This window comes from Salvelinus sp. IW2-2015, linkage group LG33 (assembly GCF_002910315.2).
Source record: "Salvelinus sp. IW2-2015 linkage group LG33, ASM291031v2, whole genome shotgun sequence".
In the NCBI taxonomy this organism is placed as follows: domain Eukaryota; kingdom Metazoa; phylum Chordata; class Actinopteri; order Salmoniformes; family Salmonidae; genus Salvelinus; species Salvelinus sp. IW2-2015.
The window spans coordinates 19,541,316-19,560,409 of record NC_036872.1 but is presented as its reverse complement, the minus strand read 5'-3'; the positions used below and the strand labels follow the sequence as shown (position 1 = coordinate 19,560,409).

At 42.0% G+C, this 19,094-nt stretch overlaps 1 protein-coding gene and 1 long non-coding RNA gene across 2 annotated transcripts in view; one reads left to right on the top strand and one right to left on the bottom strand.

Moving 5' to 3' along the window:
- LOC139023596 (uncharacterized) overlaps positions 1–19,094 on the bottom strand; it is a 581,371-nt gene that overhangs the window by 36,256 nt on the left and 526,021 nt on the right. The window lies entirely within an intron of this gene.
- On the top strand, positions 4,929–17,939 carry LOC111957438 (rabphilin-3A-like). The gene is made up of 16 exons (XM_023978261.2): positions 4,929–4,956; positions 5,343–5,471; positions 5,693–5,822; positions 6,008–6,091; positions 6,638–6,824; positions 8,144–8,329; positions 8,458–8,640; positions 12,103–12,182; positions 12,344–12,418; positions 12,688–12,797; positions 12,998–13,124; positions 13,225–13,281; positions 13,460–13,614; positions 13,857–13,938; positions 14,118–14,214; positions 14,321–17,939. Exons 2-16 carry the CDS (start codon positions 5,443–5,445, stop codon positions 14,449–14,451), a joined length of 1,713 nt encoding a protein of 570 aa, XP_023834029.2. The 5' UTR covers positions 4,929–4,956; positions 5,343–5,442; the 3' UTR covers positions 14,452–17,939.

Below are 19,094 nucleotides of genomic sequence, written 5' to 3'. Positions count from 1 at the left end.
TAGCAGCAGTGCCATGAAGCCGGACACAGGCTTTTTCAAGCTCCACCCCTAAATAACTTTCAATTCTGTGAGTCACAATAGGAACACTGCCCCGATGAATTATTAATTAAACTAAAACCAATCGTGGGAGTTTACATTGATCTCAGAGTCTCATTAACCCACTTAAGACATTTCTCTCTTGTCTCAGAGCAGGGTAGAGGAATTCTTACGCTGGAAATTCAGTGCAGAAGGAGTCCTGTAATGGTGTATCTCCATTAAAAAATGATATAAAGGTGGGACATAACCCAGTGCCATTTGGAAATGAAAGGAAGTGATTGTGGTCATAATGGTCTTGATATTGTGCTGTGTGCTGTAATAAAAAGATGCAAGGTAGTCAGCTCCATAAAAAGATGCAAGGTAGTCAGAGAGAGAGAGAGAGAGAGAGAGAGAGAGAGAGAGAGAGAGAGAGAGAGAGAGAGCGTCCATTGCAGTCAGAGCTTCAGTAAGGGTACTTACTGTATGATGCCTCTCATGTCTCACCCTCCCCAGTTTTTAAAGATCAAAGCAAGTTTTATAGTCAGTGTCCAATTCATACTACAATGGGAGGGAGCAAGCTAGTCATTCTATACCTAGTAGTGTTTGAAATCTTTTTTTTCTTTGTTTTACAATGTTTTATAATTCAGGAACACCATTGGAACATTGGTGGAAACACGTCTTTATCTCTCCCCTGCGAACAGGTTGGGTTGGAGGAGACGTGAGGCTGGGGTCCTAAATGACACACACTAGTAGGCTTATGGACTATCCTGTTAGTCACTTGATTGAGACACAGGTTTCTAAATGGGTCCTTTCCACCTCTGTATGAGGGGATGAGTGATGGTAATGACGAAGGAGACAACGATGTTGGTGCTCTGGTTTCCTCCATGTCTCCGTCTCTCTTTCTCCTCCCCCATCTCACCCTCTGTCTTCCATTATTCTTTTCTGGCATAGCTTCACATGGTTCTGCATGGTTGTTTCTCCTGTCCCCGGGCATCGCTGTGCTATGCAGTGCGCAGTGCTGGCTCTCAGACCCCCGTCATTTGGAAAAATGCAGGAGAAAATGCCAGCTTCTTCTCAAGGCACAATACACAGCCTGACTGACTCACTTGAATGAGATGAATGAATGACGAGCTGGTTGACTCTCCAACACTGAATGAGATGAATGAATGACGAGCTGGTTGACTCTCCAACACTGAATGAGATGAATGAATGACGAGCTGGTTGACTCTCCAACACAGTATGAGGGTCATAGTAAAGATGATGCAGACTAAGTGCCAACCCTGCATCATACTTATTGAGACAGTCTAATTTAAAGAGAAGGCTGTTGAAGGATGTTGACCAGCATGTCGTGTCCTTTCTCTGAATCAGTCCCCTGAAGGTCTCTGCTAATGAGCTCCGTGTAGCCAGCACTGACAGGAAACCTACTTCAGCTGAGGCGTTTTCTCTTGCACACTCACCCCAGTGACGCAACAGTGTCTATCTGCAGCGATACAAAGCTTTGTCTGGGTGAGAGCTGCTCATCCAGTGTCTGTGTAGTGTATGTCTGAGTATCTCTCCACCTCTGCTCCCCCTCCTCTCCTCTCTCTCTATCTGCCTCCCCAGGATAACCATCCGGAACAAAAGAGGGATGATTAATTTTGTGTGCAGTGAAGGAGAATCATAGTTGTGAGACTCAACCTATGGGATGTATATAGTGTTATACATTTATGTTGTTCCCTTCGCGAGCTGGACAGTGGGAAATAATGAATGAATGCCGAGTGTACTTACTGTAGTCTACATTTACATAGTGTGACAGGTTCCAGGCTAATACAATAAGGCATCCTCCCACATGGAAATTGTTGTGCATTCTGCTGGTGATTTCAATGAACAAGCAGTATCAGAATAAGTTGGAGTGTTAACCTACAGGAGTTAATACTGCAGATCAGCATTACCCCCCACCTTTCTCTCTCTCTCTCTCTCTCTCTCTCTCTCTCTCTCTCTCTCTCTCTCTCTCTCTCCTCTCCTCCTCTCTCTTCCTCTCTATCTCTCTCTCTCTCTCTCTCTCTCTCTCTCGCGCTTCTAGCTATGTTCTGCAGTGGTCATCTGGAGTTCTGTGGAGTAATCAGAGCAAACTGAAGACAAATTAGATTGAATGATTTTCCTTTTTCCTCCTTCCTTACACTTTCTTTATTCTCTCTCTTTTTCTGTCTCACCCTCGCTCTCTCCAATCACGCCACATCACATCTCAGTTCCCTGCAACCGTCAGCCTTGGAAGGAGGAGCCTCTAAAACGGAGACAGGCTGCTGTGGAAAGAGGATTGTTGACCCTCCCCACCCTGCTCATTCCCTGAGGACCCGCCCTGTTGCTGGTTGGGTGTCGCTCCTCGCTCTGCCTGGTGGTGGCCCTTAGGAGTTTTGAGTCTTATGAACGTGCACCTACACACACCCGGTGTGTACAGGTACATTCAGTTCACTTAACTCCGATTGATTTCTGCAGGTATCTTTTGTCACTTTGCTCCATTGGATTGAATTGCTCAGTGGTTGCATCACTGTGGCGCATAAACATGGATTGTACTGTAAGAATTGGCTAGACATTGGGAGACATGGTTTATCGATTGTTGCCATAAGAGTTTACACAGATCACGGCTGATATGATTGTTATTCATAGCCCTTGTTGGTATTGTAATGTACTGTATCAGTATCAGACTCTTACATCAATTAGAGTAAGTGTGTGTTGTGACAAGCCAATTCAAGGCCATTGCAATCCTGGCCCACACACTTGGAGCAGACAGAGGGTTCTGCCTGCTGATGAGAGTGCAGCAATATTAGTGCTGAAGTCAGTGCTGCATAAGCAGGGGAGATTAAATGTGACCGTCAATAAATTGTGTCAATTGACAGTTAGTTATTCTTTCCTGCATGGATTTCATGGATTGATATGAGTGGTGGTAAATATGAGATAAGATAACTTTGAATAAACAATTCAGCGTAATAATCTAACAATGTGTGACCCATATTGATTTCATGTGTGACAAGAGGAGAATGTTGTTTCCAATGAAGATATCACAGAACGTTATTGCACATCTTAAGATACAGCCTAAGTGATTTAGGGCAATGAGTCTCTGTAGCTACACTGAATAAAAATATAAACGCAACATGCAACAATTTTGAGTTACATTTCATATAAGGAAATCAGTCAATTTAAATAAATAAATTAGGCCCTAATCTATGGATTTCACATGACTGGAAATACAGCTATGGCTCTGTTGGTCACAGATACAGTACCTTAAAGAAAAGGTAGGGGCGTGGATCAGAAAACCAGTCAGCATTTGGTATGACCATCATTTGCCTCATGCAGCGCAACACATCTCGTTCGCATAGAGTTGATCAGGCTGTTGATTGTGGTCTGTGGAATGTTGCCCCACTCCTCTTCAATGGCTGTGCGAAGTTGCTGGATATTGGCAGGAACTGGAACACGCTGTCGTACACGCTGTCGTACACGTCGATCCAGAGCATCCCAAACACGCTCAATGGGTGACATGTCTGTTGAGTATGCAGGCCATGGAAGAACAGGGAAATGTTCAGATTCCAGGAATTGTGTACAGATCCTTGCAACATGGGGCCGTCCATTATCATGGTGAAACATGAGGTGATGGCGGCATATGAATGCCACGACAATGGGCCTCAGGATCTTGTCACGGTATCTCTTAAATTGCCATCGATAAAATGCAATTGTGTTCGTTGTCAATAGCTTATGCCTACCCATACCATAACCCCACCGCCACCATGGGCGGCAGGGTAGCCTAGTGGTTAGAGCGTTGGACTAGTAACCGAAAGGTTGCAAGTTCAAATCCCCGAGCTGACAAGGTACAAATCTGTCGTTCTGCCCCTGAACAGGCAGTTAACCCACTGTTCCTAGGCCGTCATTGAAAATAAGAATTTGTTCTTAACTGACTTGCCTAGTTAAATAAAGGTAAAATAAAATAAATAAATAAAATGGGGCACTCTGTTCACAATGTTGACATCAGCAAACCGCTGCCATCTTCCCGGTACAGTTGAAACCGGGATTTATCTGTGAAGAGCACACTTCTTCAGCGTGCCAGTGGCCATCGAAGGTGAGAATTTGGCCACTGAAGTCGGTTACAACACTGAACAGGCTGGTTGGACGTACTGCCAAGTTCTCTAAAATGACATTGGTAGAAAAATTAACATTGAATTATCTGGCAACAGCTCTGGTGGACATTCCTGCAGTCAGCAAGCCAATTGCACGGTCTTTCAAAACTTGAGTCATCTGTGATATTGTGTTGTGTGACAAAACTGCACATTTTAGAGTGCTCTTTTATTGTGCCCAGCACAAGGTGTACCTGTGTAATTATCATGCTGTTTAATCAGCTTCTTGATATGCCTCACCTGTCAGGTGGATGGATTATTTTGGCAAAGGAGAATTGCTCACTAACAGGGATGTAAACAAAAGTAGTGCACATTGTTTTAAAGAAATACGCTTTTTGTGCGTATGGAACATTTCTGGGATCTTTTATTTCATCTCATAAAGTTTATATTTTTGTTCAGTATAAGAAGTTATTCTTGTATGTAGCATTTATCATTTAACTGTGTGTGTCTCATCTCTGTGTGTGTCCACCTGCAGAGTGCTATAGTGCAGCAGCCATGACGAACGCAGTGATGGGCGGTAGCTCGGACCGCTGGGTACCCAACGACAGGCAGAGGAGCATGCATGCCAAGTAAGAACTGGTGGCAGAACAGCAGGCACACTGGGTACACTAAGCACCCTGCGGGAATCGCCGGGTACAGCTGCCTGCTGCATGGTGCAGTTAACCCTTCATGGTGCTGTTAACACTTCATGGTGCTGTTAACACTTCCATGCCTTCCCAGGCAATAATCAATGTTTTCCTCTCCTGTCTGTTTTCTTTTCATCTCTGCCCTGGCTGGGACTCAGTGACAAGGAACAGTAAGTAGAAAAGCTCTCACTCCATCTCTCTTATCTTCCCCCCTCTGCACTGCTCCAATCTACTATTATAGTGTGTGTTTGTGTGTGTAAGGTATGTTTATAGGTAAGTGTAGATTCACTCGTGAATGATTGTATGTTCACATATGTTTCGGACACAATGACGGGGTGTTTGTACAATGTGCAAATGTGCATTAGGCCATTATGGTATTATTTGTATTACGTCCTGTCTCTTTGTCTATTGCATACTGCTGTCTATTTGTCCACTCTTCTGTTTGAGCGTTATTTTGCATGTGCATTTGATTTCACACTGTATGTCTGAGGGTTTGACCTGGATTAGCAAACCATGCATGCCTCAGCCCCAGACAGTTTTCCTGTGTGGTTGTCAGGGGTAACTGGACTAACCAGGTCAGGTCTGGTCCCGGCGCTCCGGACCTGACTGACGAGGAGAAGGAGATCATTAACGGTGTGATCGCCCGTGCTGAGAAGATGGAGGCCATGGAGCAGGAGAGAATTGGGTGAGAACTGAAGAGACATTCTAAGCTAATAGATTGGAGCTCCATTGAATTGCATACCTCAGTGTTGTTACATTTTCAGCTCTGCAAAAATGCAGCACAAGATGATAGAATTACAGACAACATTATTCAATCAGTTGGACTATCATTACCACATTTACCCAACTGAGCATGGATGTTCTACTGGTAATTGGCTGTAATGAGAGTTGTCCYRRCTGCTGCAGGCGCCTGGTGAACCGTCTAGATGACATGAAGAAGACGGTGTGTGGGGACGGGGTGAACCGCTGTCTGCTGTGTGGGGAGCAGCTGGGTGTTCCAGGGGTCAGCTCAGTGGTTTGTGAGGACTGCAAAAAGGTAGGGGGGTTGGAAAGATTGGCTTTTTGCCCCTTCCTAGATGGCAAAGACGTTTTGATTTTGCTGTGATGAACCATTACGGACCATGTTAGGCCACAATTGACCCTGAGAAATTAAATGGTAATATATATGTGACATTGTAAACATTAATACCTCTTTGTGAACCTGTGTCTTCTCTCCTGTAGCACATGTGCACCAAGTGTGGAGTGCAGAGTGGGAGCCGGCCGTGCTCTGTGTGGCTCTGCAAGATCTGCAGCGAACAGCGAGAGGTGAGTGTTTATGTGAAACACATGGTGACAGGGATATGTCATAGCGTGATGTTACACTATGTGTCATAGTGAATTAAAAGACATGGTGGGTCAAAAATACAAAGTGACGATTCACTTCAAGCGAGACATGGGATCAGGGAGATTAACAGTGAGTGTACTCTCTTACAAAAAAGGCTTCCAAAAGGGTTCTTCAGCTGTCCCCATAGGAGAACCATTTTTGGTTCCAAGTAGAACCATTTTGGTTCCAGATAGAACTCTTTTGGGTTCCATGTAGAACTCTCTGTGTAAAGGGTTTTACATGGAACTCAAAAGGGTTCTACCTGGAACAAAAAATGGTTCTACCTGGAACAAAATAGGGCTCTTGCTATGGGGACAGCCAAAGAACCCTTTTAGGTTCTAGATAGCACCTTTTTTCTAAGATTGTAGGTGTCAGTGTTAAAGCTTGTATGACGCAGGCCATTCTTTTTGGACCCCAGGAGACTAGCTGTTGTCATGGCGTCAGCTATTGGGGATCTGAAAGATGAAAGATTCTTCATCATCTCTTAGGTGTGGAAGCGATCTGGTGCCTGGTTCTTTAAAGGCTTCCCCAAGCAGTTCCTGCCCTCGCCCATGCCCATCTCCAAGTCCAGAGAGTCAAGCGCCCAGCGGGCCTCAGAACCCCAGGAGCCAGCAGCCTCTGACCACAGGGCTGCTGGTGATCAGCCCCAGCCACAGGCACAGGCACAGGCCAGAGGTAACCAGGCCAGACAGAGCTCTGAGAGTTGTTTCAGGTTGATTGCTTTCTTGGCTTGTGAGAGTGGCAAAGTAGATACAGACTTGGTCTGTTTTCATTAACTGGCCGGCAGAATGAAACAGATTCAGCAAACTAATTATAGCTAAATGGGAATGATGTTGCCCTGAACTCAATATTACATTCTAAAACGACTTGAAAAAGAAAGCAACGGAAAGCCTGAATTGTATCTACAATGTTCTTTAGCCATGATGTAGACTGTGATTTCAGATTTCTAAATTTAGCAGACCTATTTTGTCTTTTGTTGGCAACGTATCCCAGTGGGAAATGTACACACAGGAGAGGTCCTAATTCATGAACATGTACCACAGGCGGCTGGTGGCACCTTAATTGGGGAGGAGGGGCTCATAGTAATGGCTGCAATGGAATAAATGGAATGGTATCAAAAACCATTCCATTTACTCCTCTCCAGCCATTATTATGAGTCATCCTCCCCTCAGCAGCCTCCTGTGGTGAAGTCGGATACGAAACATTACAGAAGACCAAGCAGAAGTAAGAGTTTGTAGGGGTGAGAAAGCCTCAGTGTCCTGTGCTGCCTATCTCCCAGGTCCAGAGGAGAGTCACGCTCCTAGTTATGACCAGGGAGCAGGTGAGTCATTCAGTCAACCCCAGTATTACTTCAACAGAACCTAATCATGCTACCACCCTAACCCAATCCTCGACCCAGTACTGTACATTAGAGTACCATACTTGCCCTATAGCCACCCTCTCAAAGCACCATCTCTCCAGTTTCATCAGACAAACATCATCAGATGTTGGGAACTCCCACTGGCTTCCAGTCCCTCCAAACATTTATTTATGTTATTCATTTCTCATCATTACCATGAAAGCCCAGATCTGTTTCACAGAATGGGAACTGCCACCTCCTCTCAGACAGCCAGATCCAGGAGTGGGTGGTTTCAGTTAGGCAGTGGGAAGTACATTGCCAGGGCCCCACCTCCAGGGGGCCCTGGCAATCTGCTCCCACTTGCAGCAGTGTCATTGCCATTGTAGTGAGATATCCTCATAAAAGAAAGTAAGGGGGAAAGGTAGAGTAAAAAGCCAGGCTTCATGATGTGATCAAGGTTGCCTGCCACGGCTTGTTGTACTGTATGTAGGTCAATGCCTGTGCATTGGAAAAACTGCAACATCAAAAGGATTCACAGAGACTAGGGAGAATTATGGATTCCACTGCAGCGTAGTCTCAGTGATACACTGACGTGTGAGTGTGTGTGTGTGCCTATATGTGTGCACGCTTGTTCATGTGTGCATGTGTGTTGCAGGACCAGAGGCACAGGGGCGCGCTGGCAAACCACCTGTGGCCCATAAGCCGACAGAGGTTCGCTTTGCCGCTGGTGGGGCTAGTCCTGGCTACTCTGAGGGAGGTGCCCAGAACAGCCCAGTGGTGCTGCAGAAGGCTGTTACAGTCCAGAGCTCCAGGCCCCCTTCAGCAGCATCAGCTAATCAGGGTAGGGAAAAGCTGGACTCACATCACCAGACCAGCCTTGACACTGAAACACACTTTTCATTCATAGAGGATGGAATTATGAGTGACCAACGCATAAAAAACAAATCTTTACCTTGTATGTGCTTGTAGCTCCACTGGAGATGGAGGGAGGTGGCTACTCCACTATCACTGCTCCAGAGGAGGATAGAGTGACTCCTGCAGTGCGGGAGGAGAAGAGACAGCCTGCCTCCTACAACTCCCCTCCTGCTCCACAACAAGCCCCCCCACCTGAGGAGGAGGAGGATGCAAACAGCTGTGACTCGGATGAGGCCAGTAAGTGACCATCTTGTCCTTCCAGCTTAGACCTCTACCACATGGGCTCTGTGTCTGTTGCTTCAGTGATCTCTCTCTACGTATTCCAGGCTGTTTTAAGTCAACATATGAAGACTCTGCTCTTTGCATTTCTATTTGTTTACATAGTCATTCAGCAGACACTTTTATCCAGTCTGTTGTAACATCTCCGTGATTGATCTCTTACTCTTTTGAGTCGGTGGTCTTTGTAGTATTCTAAGCATATGAATCATCTAATAATACTAGCAGCCAACGTGTATCCTTCTAGTAGAATTCATGGAGCTCTATTGGAGATGATATACGATACCCACCATATGTTATCCAAGCATGTGAATCAATATCTTGGAAGTAAAGTATAAGAGGATGTAAAACGAGTCAATAGTGAGTCTGTAATGAGAAACTGTAATGGAACCATTTTTTTCATGTCTCCCTTGAGTGATGGGAATCGTGTCATGCCAGGCGTACGTCATGTTCCATCCCTCTAGCGGTGAATAGCCTTTCCTCTCTCCCTGGGGGATGGGGCTTTAATTTACTTTGAGGTCTGGGAATTTAGCACAGAACCCATTATTTGTGATACGAGAGCTCTGACGGGATCTATTTTTCCCTTGTGTTTGATTAGTTCCCAAATGTTACAGCAGAAATGGCAGAAATAGCAGAGGCTTCATTGGTTGTAGTTATCTATGGAGTGGGCAGTGCTAGGACAGTCAGGTCCTGTTGTGCAGGATCAGTTACTCGGAGATGTCCTGGTTCTGTATGCTCAATGGTATAAAGGGTTGGTAGTAGTAATCATTTGTTTGCATCTACAGTGCCTTCAGAAGTATTCACACCCCTTGACTCTTTACATTTTGATGTGTTACAGCCTGAATTTAAAATGGATTACATTGAGTTTTGTGTCACTGGCCTACGCAATACCCAATAAAAGGATAAAAAGGAAGAGCTGAAATGTCTTGAGTCAAAAGTATTCAACCCCTTTGTTAAGGCAAGCCTAAATAAGTTCAGAAGTAAAAATTGACTTAACAAGTCATATAATAAGTAGCATGGACTCTGTCTCCAATAATAGTGTTTAACATGATTTTTGAATGACTACCTATTCTCTGTACCCCACACATACACTATTATTGCAGACAGAGTCCATGCTACTTATTATATGACTTGTTAAGTCAATTTTTACTTCTGAACTTATTTAGGCTTGCCATAACATAGGGGTTGAATACTTTTGACTCAAGACATTTCAGATCTTCCTTTTTTAATATATTTATTAATTTTAAAAAACGGACACTATTGGGTATTGCGTAGGCCAGTGACACAAAACTCAATGTAATCCATTTTAAATTCAGGTTTTATATGTAAGGTCTCTCAGTCGAGCAGTGAATTTCAAACACAGATTCAACCACAAAGACCAGGGAGGTTTTCCAATGCCTCGCATAGAAAGCACCTATTGGTAGATGGGTAAAAATAAAAAGCAGACATTGAATACCCTTTTGAGCATGGTGAAGTTATTAATTACACTTTGGATGGTGTATCAATACACCCAGTCACTACAAAGATGAAGGCGTCCTTCCTAACTCAGTTGCCGAAGAGGAAGGAAAGCAATCAGAGATTTCACTATGAGGCCAATAGTGACTTTAAAACAGTTACAGAGTTTAATGGCTGTGATAGGAAAACTGAGGATGGATCAACAACATTGTAGTTATTCCACAATACTAACCTAAATGACAAAGTGAAAAGAATGAAGCCTGTACAGAATAAAAAAATTCCAAAACATGCATCCTGTTTGCAATAAGGCTCTAAAGTAAAACTGCAAAAAATGTGGCAAAGTAATTAACTTGATGTCCTTAATACAAAGCATTATGTTTGGGGCAAATCCATCACAACACATCACTGAGTACCACTCTTTATATTTACAAGCATGGTGGTGGCTGTATCATGTTATGGGTATGCTTGTAATCTGCAAGGACTAGAGAGTGTTTTGGGTGGGATAAACATTTACGGAAAAGAGCTAAGCACAGGAAAAATCCTAGAGGAAAACCTGGTTCAGTCTGCTTTCCAACAGGCAATGGGGGACAAATTCACCTTTCAGCAGGACAATAACCTAAAACACAAGGCCAAATATACACTGGAGTTGCTTACCATTGAATATTCCTGAGTGGCCCAGTTACAGTTTTGACTTAAATCGGCTTGAAAATCTAAGGCAAGACTTAAAAATGGCTGTAGCAATAATCAACAATCAACTTGACAGAGATTGAATAATTTTAAAAACAATAATGTGGAAATATTGTACAATCCAGGTGTGCAAAGCTCTTAGAGACTTACCCAGAAAGATTCACAGCTGTAATCATTGCCAACGGTGATTCTAACATGTATTGACTCAGGGGTGTGAATACTTGTAATATGTAAATTACATATTTATTTATTTCATTTTCGATAGATTTGCTAACATTTCTAAAAACATGTTTTTACTTGATCATTATAGGGTATTGTGTGTAGATGGGTGAGAAAAAAAATAATATTTAATCCATTTTGAATTCAGGCTGTATCACAACAAAATGTTGAATAAGTCAAGGGGTATGAATACTTTCTGAAGGCACTGCAGTTACTGGAGATGGCATTATATCATACAAATTATATTTGTGCATTTTCTTTTGTCTGTCTGTACTCTTAATGTTTTCCAGCCATTTGAAATTGTATTAGCTCGGGATGTGTAAGGGCTGGTAGGAGTTACTACTACTGGTAGGAGTTGCTACTGGAGTTGCAGGTTTTAAAAGCTAGCCTTCCAACCATTACAATGTGGTGGTTTGGAGATGTTGGGGGTTTACTGTTTTAAATGAAGGGATGATAGATTTAAACCTATTGATTATCAGTATCATCACAGTTTTGTCCTCCCTTAACATCTATGTATAGACTCCCATTTAACTGCTCTGTAGCTGAATGTCCAGTACTTTTTACTCTTATCAGTCCATTTTATTTACATTTTTCATATTCTGTTTGAATTGGGGTATTTCTGTCTTTTTAACTAGAACATTATTTTCCTAAATGTGTTCCTTTGTGAGTCATATTTTTAGTTTCCTTGATATTACAGTAATATTTTGCTGCTTTTTAATGGAATTTTCTATTAATATGTGGACGGATGCATAACGTATTTAATCTGTTTACAGACCATTTAGGCTGCAGATTCACTGTTGGATTATGCATTTCTCCCTCCTTTATCAGTTCACCGCTTGATCTTCTGTTCTTTTGTCTGCCCTCTGGCGTGAAGCTCATGTCTCTATTACTGCCGGCAGTCTCAATGTTTTCTGATACTTTGAGAATCTTTCCTTGTCTAGACTCTCTTTACAACTCAGTGCCTTTTGTCTTAGATGTACTGCTAGTGTCTGTGTTCCAGTGCAGTCAGAGTAGACACCCTGTCTGTTATCTGATCTAATGACTGCCCTGGATGTTTTTCAGCCACTCTTGGCGCGCTGGAGTTCAGCTTGCTTTATGAGCAGGAGAACAACAGTCTCCACTGCAGCATCCTTAAAGCCAAGGTACCACCTATTGCACTCATTTACTCACCCTGAGACAATTACACTGAAGTGGCCTGTGTTTAAAAGATGCTGCCGCAGTAGTTCAAATTTACAGGGACTCCTTGTCCCTGCTGTCCTGTCTGGTGACATAAAGAGTATGTGTTGTCTTGTCTTTCCCTCAGGGACTGAAGCCCATGGACTCCAATGGACTGGCTGATCCATATGTCAAGCTGCATCTGCTGCCAGGGGCCAGTAAGGTGATGGAATTTACCTTCCTTATTTTCTACCTGGGGGTTAACATATTCTTGTGTATTTATTATGGTATGTGTCATGATTCAGAAAAATCTGAGAATGATGTCTGTGATGCTATGATACATGCCCATTAGCTCAAGCCTGCCACCTTGTGGCATAAGGATTATCCATTGTACTACATACGAAGCTCCATTGCCTCTATCCAGCCTCAGATATAAGTGCTGAAGTCAAGTTCCTTATCTTGATCTCTTGTATCTACTCTCATGTGCTGCAGTCCACCAAGTTACGCACCAAAACCCTGAGAAACACCCGTAACCCAGCCTGGAACGAGACCCTGGTCTACCACGGACTCACAGATGAGGACATGCAGCGCAAGACTCTCAGGTGGATACTGGAAGCAGAGAAACAAAACACAGGGTTCACTAAACATCAAGACAACACTAAACCACAACACTATTTAATTCCTGTCTTGTTGTCTCCATTTGTTGACATTTTATCTAAGGGCTGAATTGTTTTACTTTCCATGATTTCTTCTATGGATGTTATGATCCAATATTATTGATGTCCTGTATGGGTTGATGCAGGATCTCTGTCTGTGATGAGGACAAGTTTGGACATAATGAGTTTATTGGAGAAACTCGCGTTGCACTGAAGAAACTGAAGATCAATCAGAAGAAAAACTTCAACGTGTGTCTAGAGAGAGTTGTCCCTGTAAGTAGTATATCATCCTGCTTCACACATTAAATATACAGTAAGAGTCCCATTTGTTTCAATGTCTGATTGGACCACCCATATCCATATCCATCCACAGACAAAGAAGACCGCAACAGCTGGAGGGGCTCGAGGCATTTCGCTCTATGAGGATGAGGTATTGGTGTATGACCAGCATGCTTAGGCATGTGGACTACCACTACGTGTCCTCATACAAATCATGTCTTCATGATATGATATAAAATGTCACTCTTCCATTCTCTCTCACCCATCTTTCGCTCCCTGTTTTCTCTTTCTCTCTAACCTCCCCACCTCACCCCCCTCGCTCTCTCCAGGGTGGAAAGGAGGGTGGAGATGTGGAGGAGCGTGGTCGTATCCTTATCTCCCTCGTGTACAGCACCCAGCAGAACCGCCTGCTTGTGGGTGTGGTGCGCTGCGTTCACCTGGCCTCCATGGACGCCAATGGATACTCTGACCCATTCGTCGAAATGTCCGTGTCTGTTTCACTGTGATTGCTATCAGGAGTGATTACAAACACACGTTCTTCTCTAACACTTTTCCAGTGTTTAGATGATGAAGTATTCACTTTTCTCTCAAATATCAAAACAAATTGAATTATGTCAAAGTTATTCATTTGCACAGTAGAATACATCTGTTTTGCAATTTTCTTCCTATCCCCAAATGCAGGATGACAACATCAAAATATGTTTGTCTTGTTTGTGATGTGTTTAGATGCCTGAAACCTGATATGGGGAAGAAGGCCAAGAACAAAACAAATATCAAGAAGAAAACCCTGAACCCAGAGTACAACGAGGTCAGTTCCCTGTTGGTGTCTTGCAATAATAATACAAGACAGAAGTAACCATCTGACAGCAGTACTTTGATTGTGCTTTTAATATTAAATGTCTGTCAATACCTCAATGTATTGATTTGTGTACTGATTTAAATTCCATTTATTGGAGATCGTGAGACTTCTCACTTGTTGTGTTACAGGAATTTAGCTATGACATCAAGCACAGCGACCTGGCTAAGAAGACCCTGGACATCTCAGTGTGGGACTACGACATTGGGAAATCCAACGATTACATCGGTAAGATCCATAGGAGATGCATTCGAGATCTACTAGACCTGGTTGAAATGTTCCATGTTGTACCAGTCCTCTCACCCTCCCCTCCCTATCTGTTGGTCTGCTGTAGGTGGGTGTCAGCTGGGCATCACAGCCAAAGGGGAGCAGCTGAAGCACTGGTATGAGTGCCTGAAGAACAAGGACAAGAAGATAGAGCGCTGGCACACCCTGTTGAATGAGAATCCTGTCAACAGCAACTAACCCCCACCTTGCATGAGCTAAGTCCTCTCCCTCTATACTCAGCCCCCTCTCCTCTCTCACATTACCCTGTCTAACCTCCCTCCACACCTCCCCAAGAACCTTCATTTTAGTTTTAGTTTTATTGTACTTACCGGTAGTCTTCCTGTCTGGCTGTCTTCATTCTTTCATGCCCTCAACCCAACCCACCACATGCACCCTTCCCATCCTCCCCTGTTTTCCCAGGTGTGATATTCCCTTCTCCAATCTCTCCCCCTTTACTGAGACTTATCTGCCAAGTGGACTCCCCAAGAGGCAAAACATGGTATACTTTAAAATCATCCTTCAAAATCAACAATTTAAGGCAAAAAATTATGTTAATGTTTGACATTGAAGTATACAGTTGCATTGAGACGATCATGCCTGTTGAAGGTGTTATTGAACTTGACACATCCCAAACTAAATAAAAATACATTTGAAATGCACTCGCACAAAAGACGACGAAGCAATATGTTATGGCATTCTATGTGGGATAACATCTGCAGCACCCATTGAACAATGAAGTTCATTAGACTGGCAGGTTGTAATCCTTGATTTCTGGTAAAATGACACCATCGGTATTATTACCACTTATATGAGAACGCAAAACCACATGAAAACACTCTGAGGACACACAGCTGTTTATTTAATGATATCTAATTAATATTATGGCATTGTCATGAAGAAGTTTCACATGTTGCTGATCTTCTGAAATTGAGGATAAACATATTCTGGACTATGAAAAAGGGCATGATTCACAAATCAATTCAATGACATTTAGTATGGAGAGTATATTTCTTAGTTTAATGTATTACATACTAAAATTAATAGGCAATTTAAGTGACTCATATTTATTAATTTCAGTATCAGTTTAAAGATTTTGAATGATAGCACTCCTGGTAGAACAAAATGTACTCACTTTCTGTCAAGTGTTCACTTTTAGTCCTTATTTGAGTGCTGTTTATAGCACCCTGGTCTCATTAACTAGACTTAACATAGTACATGTAAATCCAGGACACTCAAATTAGCATGATATGGTACGTTTGGCATGGTTACATAAGACAGATGGTTACTTAAGGTAGAGTGGGGTGGGTCAGCGTATACCACAAATGCCTAGCAACCCAAAGGTTGCGAGTTTGAATCTCATCATGGACAACTTTAACATTTTAGCTAATTAGCAACTTTTCAACTACTTAGTACTTTTTAGCTACTTTGCAACTACTTAGCATGCTAGCTAACCCTTCCCCTAACCTTAACCCTTTTAGTTAACCCTAACCCTAACCTTAACTCTTTAACCTAACTCCTACACTTTTTATTTTATTTTTTATTTCACCTTTATTTAACCAGGTAGGCTAGTTGAGAACAAGTTCTCATTTGCAACTGCGACCTGGCCAAGATAAAACATAGCAGTGTGAACAGACAACAACACAGAGTTACACATGGAGTAAACAATAAACAAGTCAATAACATAGTAGGAAAAGAAAAAAAAAAAAAGAGAATCTATATACAATGTGTGCAAAAGGCATGAGGAGGTAGGCAATAAATAGGCCATAGGAGCGAATAATTACAATTTAGCAGATTAACACTGGGGTGATAAATCATCAGATGATCATGTGCAAATAGAGATACTGGTGTGCAAAAGAGCAGAAAAGTAAATAAATAAAAACAGTATGGGGATGAGGTAGGTAAATTGGGTGGGCTATATACTGATGGACTATGTACAGCTGCAGCGATCGGTTAGCTGCTCAGATAGCAGATGTTAACGTTAGCCAGCTAGCTAACGTTATCCACCTAGCCACCTAGCTAGAATTTTTAACATATCATACATTTGCAAATTCATAATATATTGTAAATTTTTGCAAATTCGTAACATATAATAAGAATTGTAATTTTTAACATATCATTCGAAATGGGAGATGGAAAACTACAAATGAATATATACCATACAACACGTAACATATCATACTGAATGGAGTGTCTCGGATTTACGTAAAGAAAATACAAAATGCTCTGAGACCAGGTTAGTTTATAGAGGTAGTTCGAAAATGTTTAAAAAATGTATGAGATTGTTTGCACTGAAAAGTTGACCATCTGGTTCAGGTCTTTGTTTACGGTGAAGGGAGAGAGGAGACAGGAAAAAATATTATTTCCCTGGCTAGTACATGTGTGTACTTCTCTAATGCACATGGTTTACAATGACAGCTTACAGAGGTTGTCTACTGACTGACAATTTTTACATTGAATGCACATTATCAGATTTTTCACTGACACTTAAAGCCTGCTCCACCTTAGACATACTAAATAAGACAATGTAAGGCTGTCATAAGAGAATGTGCTGCTTAACTTGCATGCACTGTGTTCGTGACCCCTGTGTTTTCTGTGCCTGGAGCAGTCACACACCCCCACCCCTTTTACCCACACTGGGCCCCTCCCTTCCTTCCCCATCCTTTTCTGCTGCACCAATCACTCAAAGCTTTGGCGTGTGGCTGTTGACCAATTACCGCAATTCAAGCAAAGCACACCTTATACAATGGAATGACCTCAATTTATACAGCTGTTTGCAAGTTTCTCAAAAAACCCTATGCATGAGACGTCTTGTGGTTCATGATATATACATAGACTTTTTAAGAAACAAATTCTATTGTAATTTGATGGTTTACGTCTCTAACCCTCAACATTGTTCCAAATGCTTTTTTTTAAACACTGAGGCCACCGCAACATACATTAATTTATGCTGCATGAGTATTAGGACTATTGCTGTTATCATTTGGTTTCCAATGGATTATAAATTAGTTGATGTGACAGGCTACTTTAGCCTCTCTTCGGAGCATACTCAGCTTGGTAATGTGACAGGGATGAGAGCACAGCTAGGACCCTGTACCCAGAGCTCAGATAACACTCAGAGGCCACATTAACAAATGGATCTCACCGACTAGTTCCTGAAGGCAGAATATTAATGGAGATTAATCTCATCCATAGAGTGATGCCTTTTCACCAAGTGCTCTGTCTCCTCCTTTGATGGGTGAAACCAGGGGCTCACGCAGTAATGAGAGCCTGTCTGAACTGTGTTGTCTTGCTGTCCACCAGTGGCCACAATTTCAACATTATTTTGTTGCGTATGCACTTGATTTTCACTGGTTCTACAGTACTACTGTAGCCTACCTATTCTGTTCTGGAACCAGTTCAGTGGTCTTTAACCTTCATTAGTTTCTATTTTCTCTTCTAGATAGTAAGTATCTCTAAACCTAAAGAGGACATAACTGTTCTCTATTTTTTTCTGCCTACTGTATTTAATGAAATGATTTGTTGGTTTTATTATGTAACTGTAAATAAGTAGTGCATGCACTGGAGAGAAAATAAATATAAATATCTATGTATGTTTGCAAATGAATTTGCATGTAAAGATTTTACAAGGAGTTAGGTTTACACAGATCAATAAAAGCTATCTGAAATGGACAAACTTGAGATCATTATCTTGTGTACTGTCTATGGTCTTTGTGGTGTTATAATATGTAGGTTGTGTTTCTTTGTGGTATTGATGCTACTTGCTTGTCAATTTTTCTTTTGCATCATGTCTCAAAGTGTTTACCCTACTTTTTACCATGTGAAGACAAGGATTTGGAATCCGAGTGATAAAGTTGTTACATGCAAACCAGAGGCGGCAGGTGGGAGGAGCTATAGGAGGACGGGCTCAAATGGCATTAATGGAGCAGTACCAAAATCATCAAACATATGGGAACCATTAATTCCATTCCAGCCATGACAATGAGCCTGTCTCCTATAGCTCTCCTCACCAGCCTCTGATGCAAACTTATTTACTTGATGTGGTGCCATTAGTGGGGATAATGGGTATGTATTATAAAATATACAGTATTTGAATACAAAAATATAAATATAATATAAAAATATAAAAACAAAAATGTAAGTTACATTTTCCGCTTAAAAAATGCACTCATAGTAAAAGTATTTTTAATGTAGCCTATAAACGGTCTTGATTCCCCATATGACTTTCACACCCCAAATAATACCTCTTGAGTGTTTGAAAAGGTTAAAACCATACCCGTCATTTGAAGGCAAGTTTTTTTCAGTGTTGTGTCACTGCGATCACAATTATTCTGGCACTTGCCTCTGGCATTGAAATCAAGACAATAATTTAACATCAAGACCGCAATTAAAATATCAAAGGAAACTTTTAGATCCCATGAAAATAAAGGTTGTTGATTACAAATATAGTAGGTCTATTTTTTTGTATGGTAGCCTATGCAGGTAGGGACAGGTTGAATTTAAATGTTCCATTCCTTGAAGATGATGTAGGCTACTAAGTAGGCTACAACCTCTTGATGACAATTGGAGTCAACTGTATAGGCTACTGTACTTACCTTCGGGAATGCTACTGCATTCATACCATTTCTCTTATTTAATCATAAAGTGAGGAGGGTGTGTAATTTTAATACATCACCGATCACCTCACCTTACATCTGTAGGCTTCTCTGATTTCTCCAACCAGTGGTGACTTCTTCCGCCCCAAACTCTTGTTTATTGACTTCATTCTAAACTACCATGTGAAGCAAGTCGACAAGGCTGCTGTATCCGATTTGTTACATGTGCATTCAGCCTTGTCTCATAGA

What these genes read in the sequence shown, in the direction of transcription:
- LOC111957438 (XM_023978261.2), top strand. Translation starts at nt 5,443, where the DNA reads ATGGAGGCCATGGAGCAGGAGAGAATTGG. An exon ending in CTGTGACTCGGATGAGGCCA is followed by an intron (nt 8,641 to 12,102) that starts GTAAGTGACCAT and finishes GATGTTTTTCAG; the next exon opens with CCACTCTTGGCGCGCTGGAG. An exon ending in TCTGACCCATTCGTCGAAAT is followed by an intron (nt 13,615 to 13,856) that starts GTCCGTGTCTGT and finishes TGATGTGTTTAG; the next exon opens with ATGCCTGAAACCTGATATGG.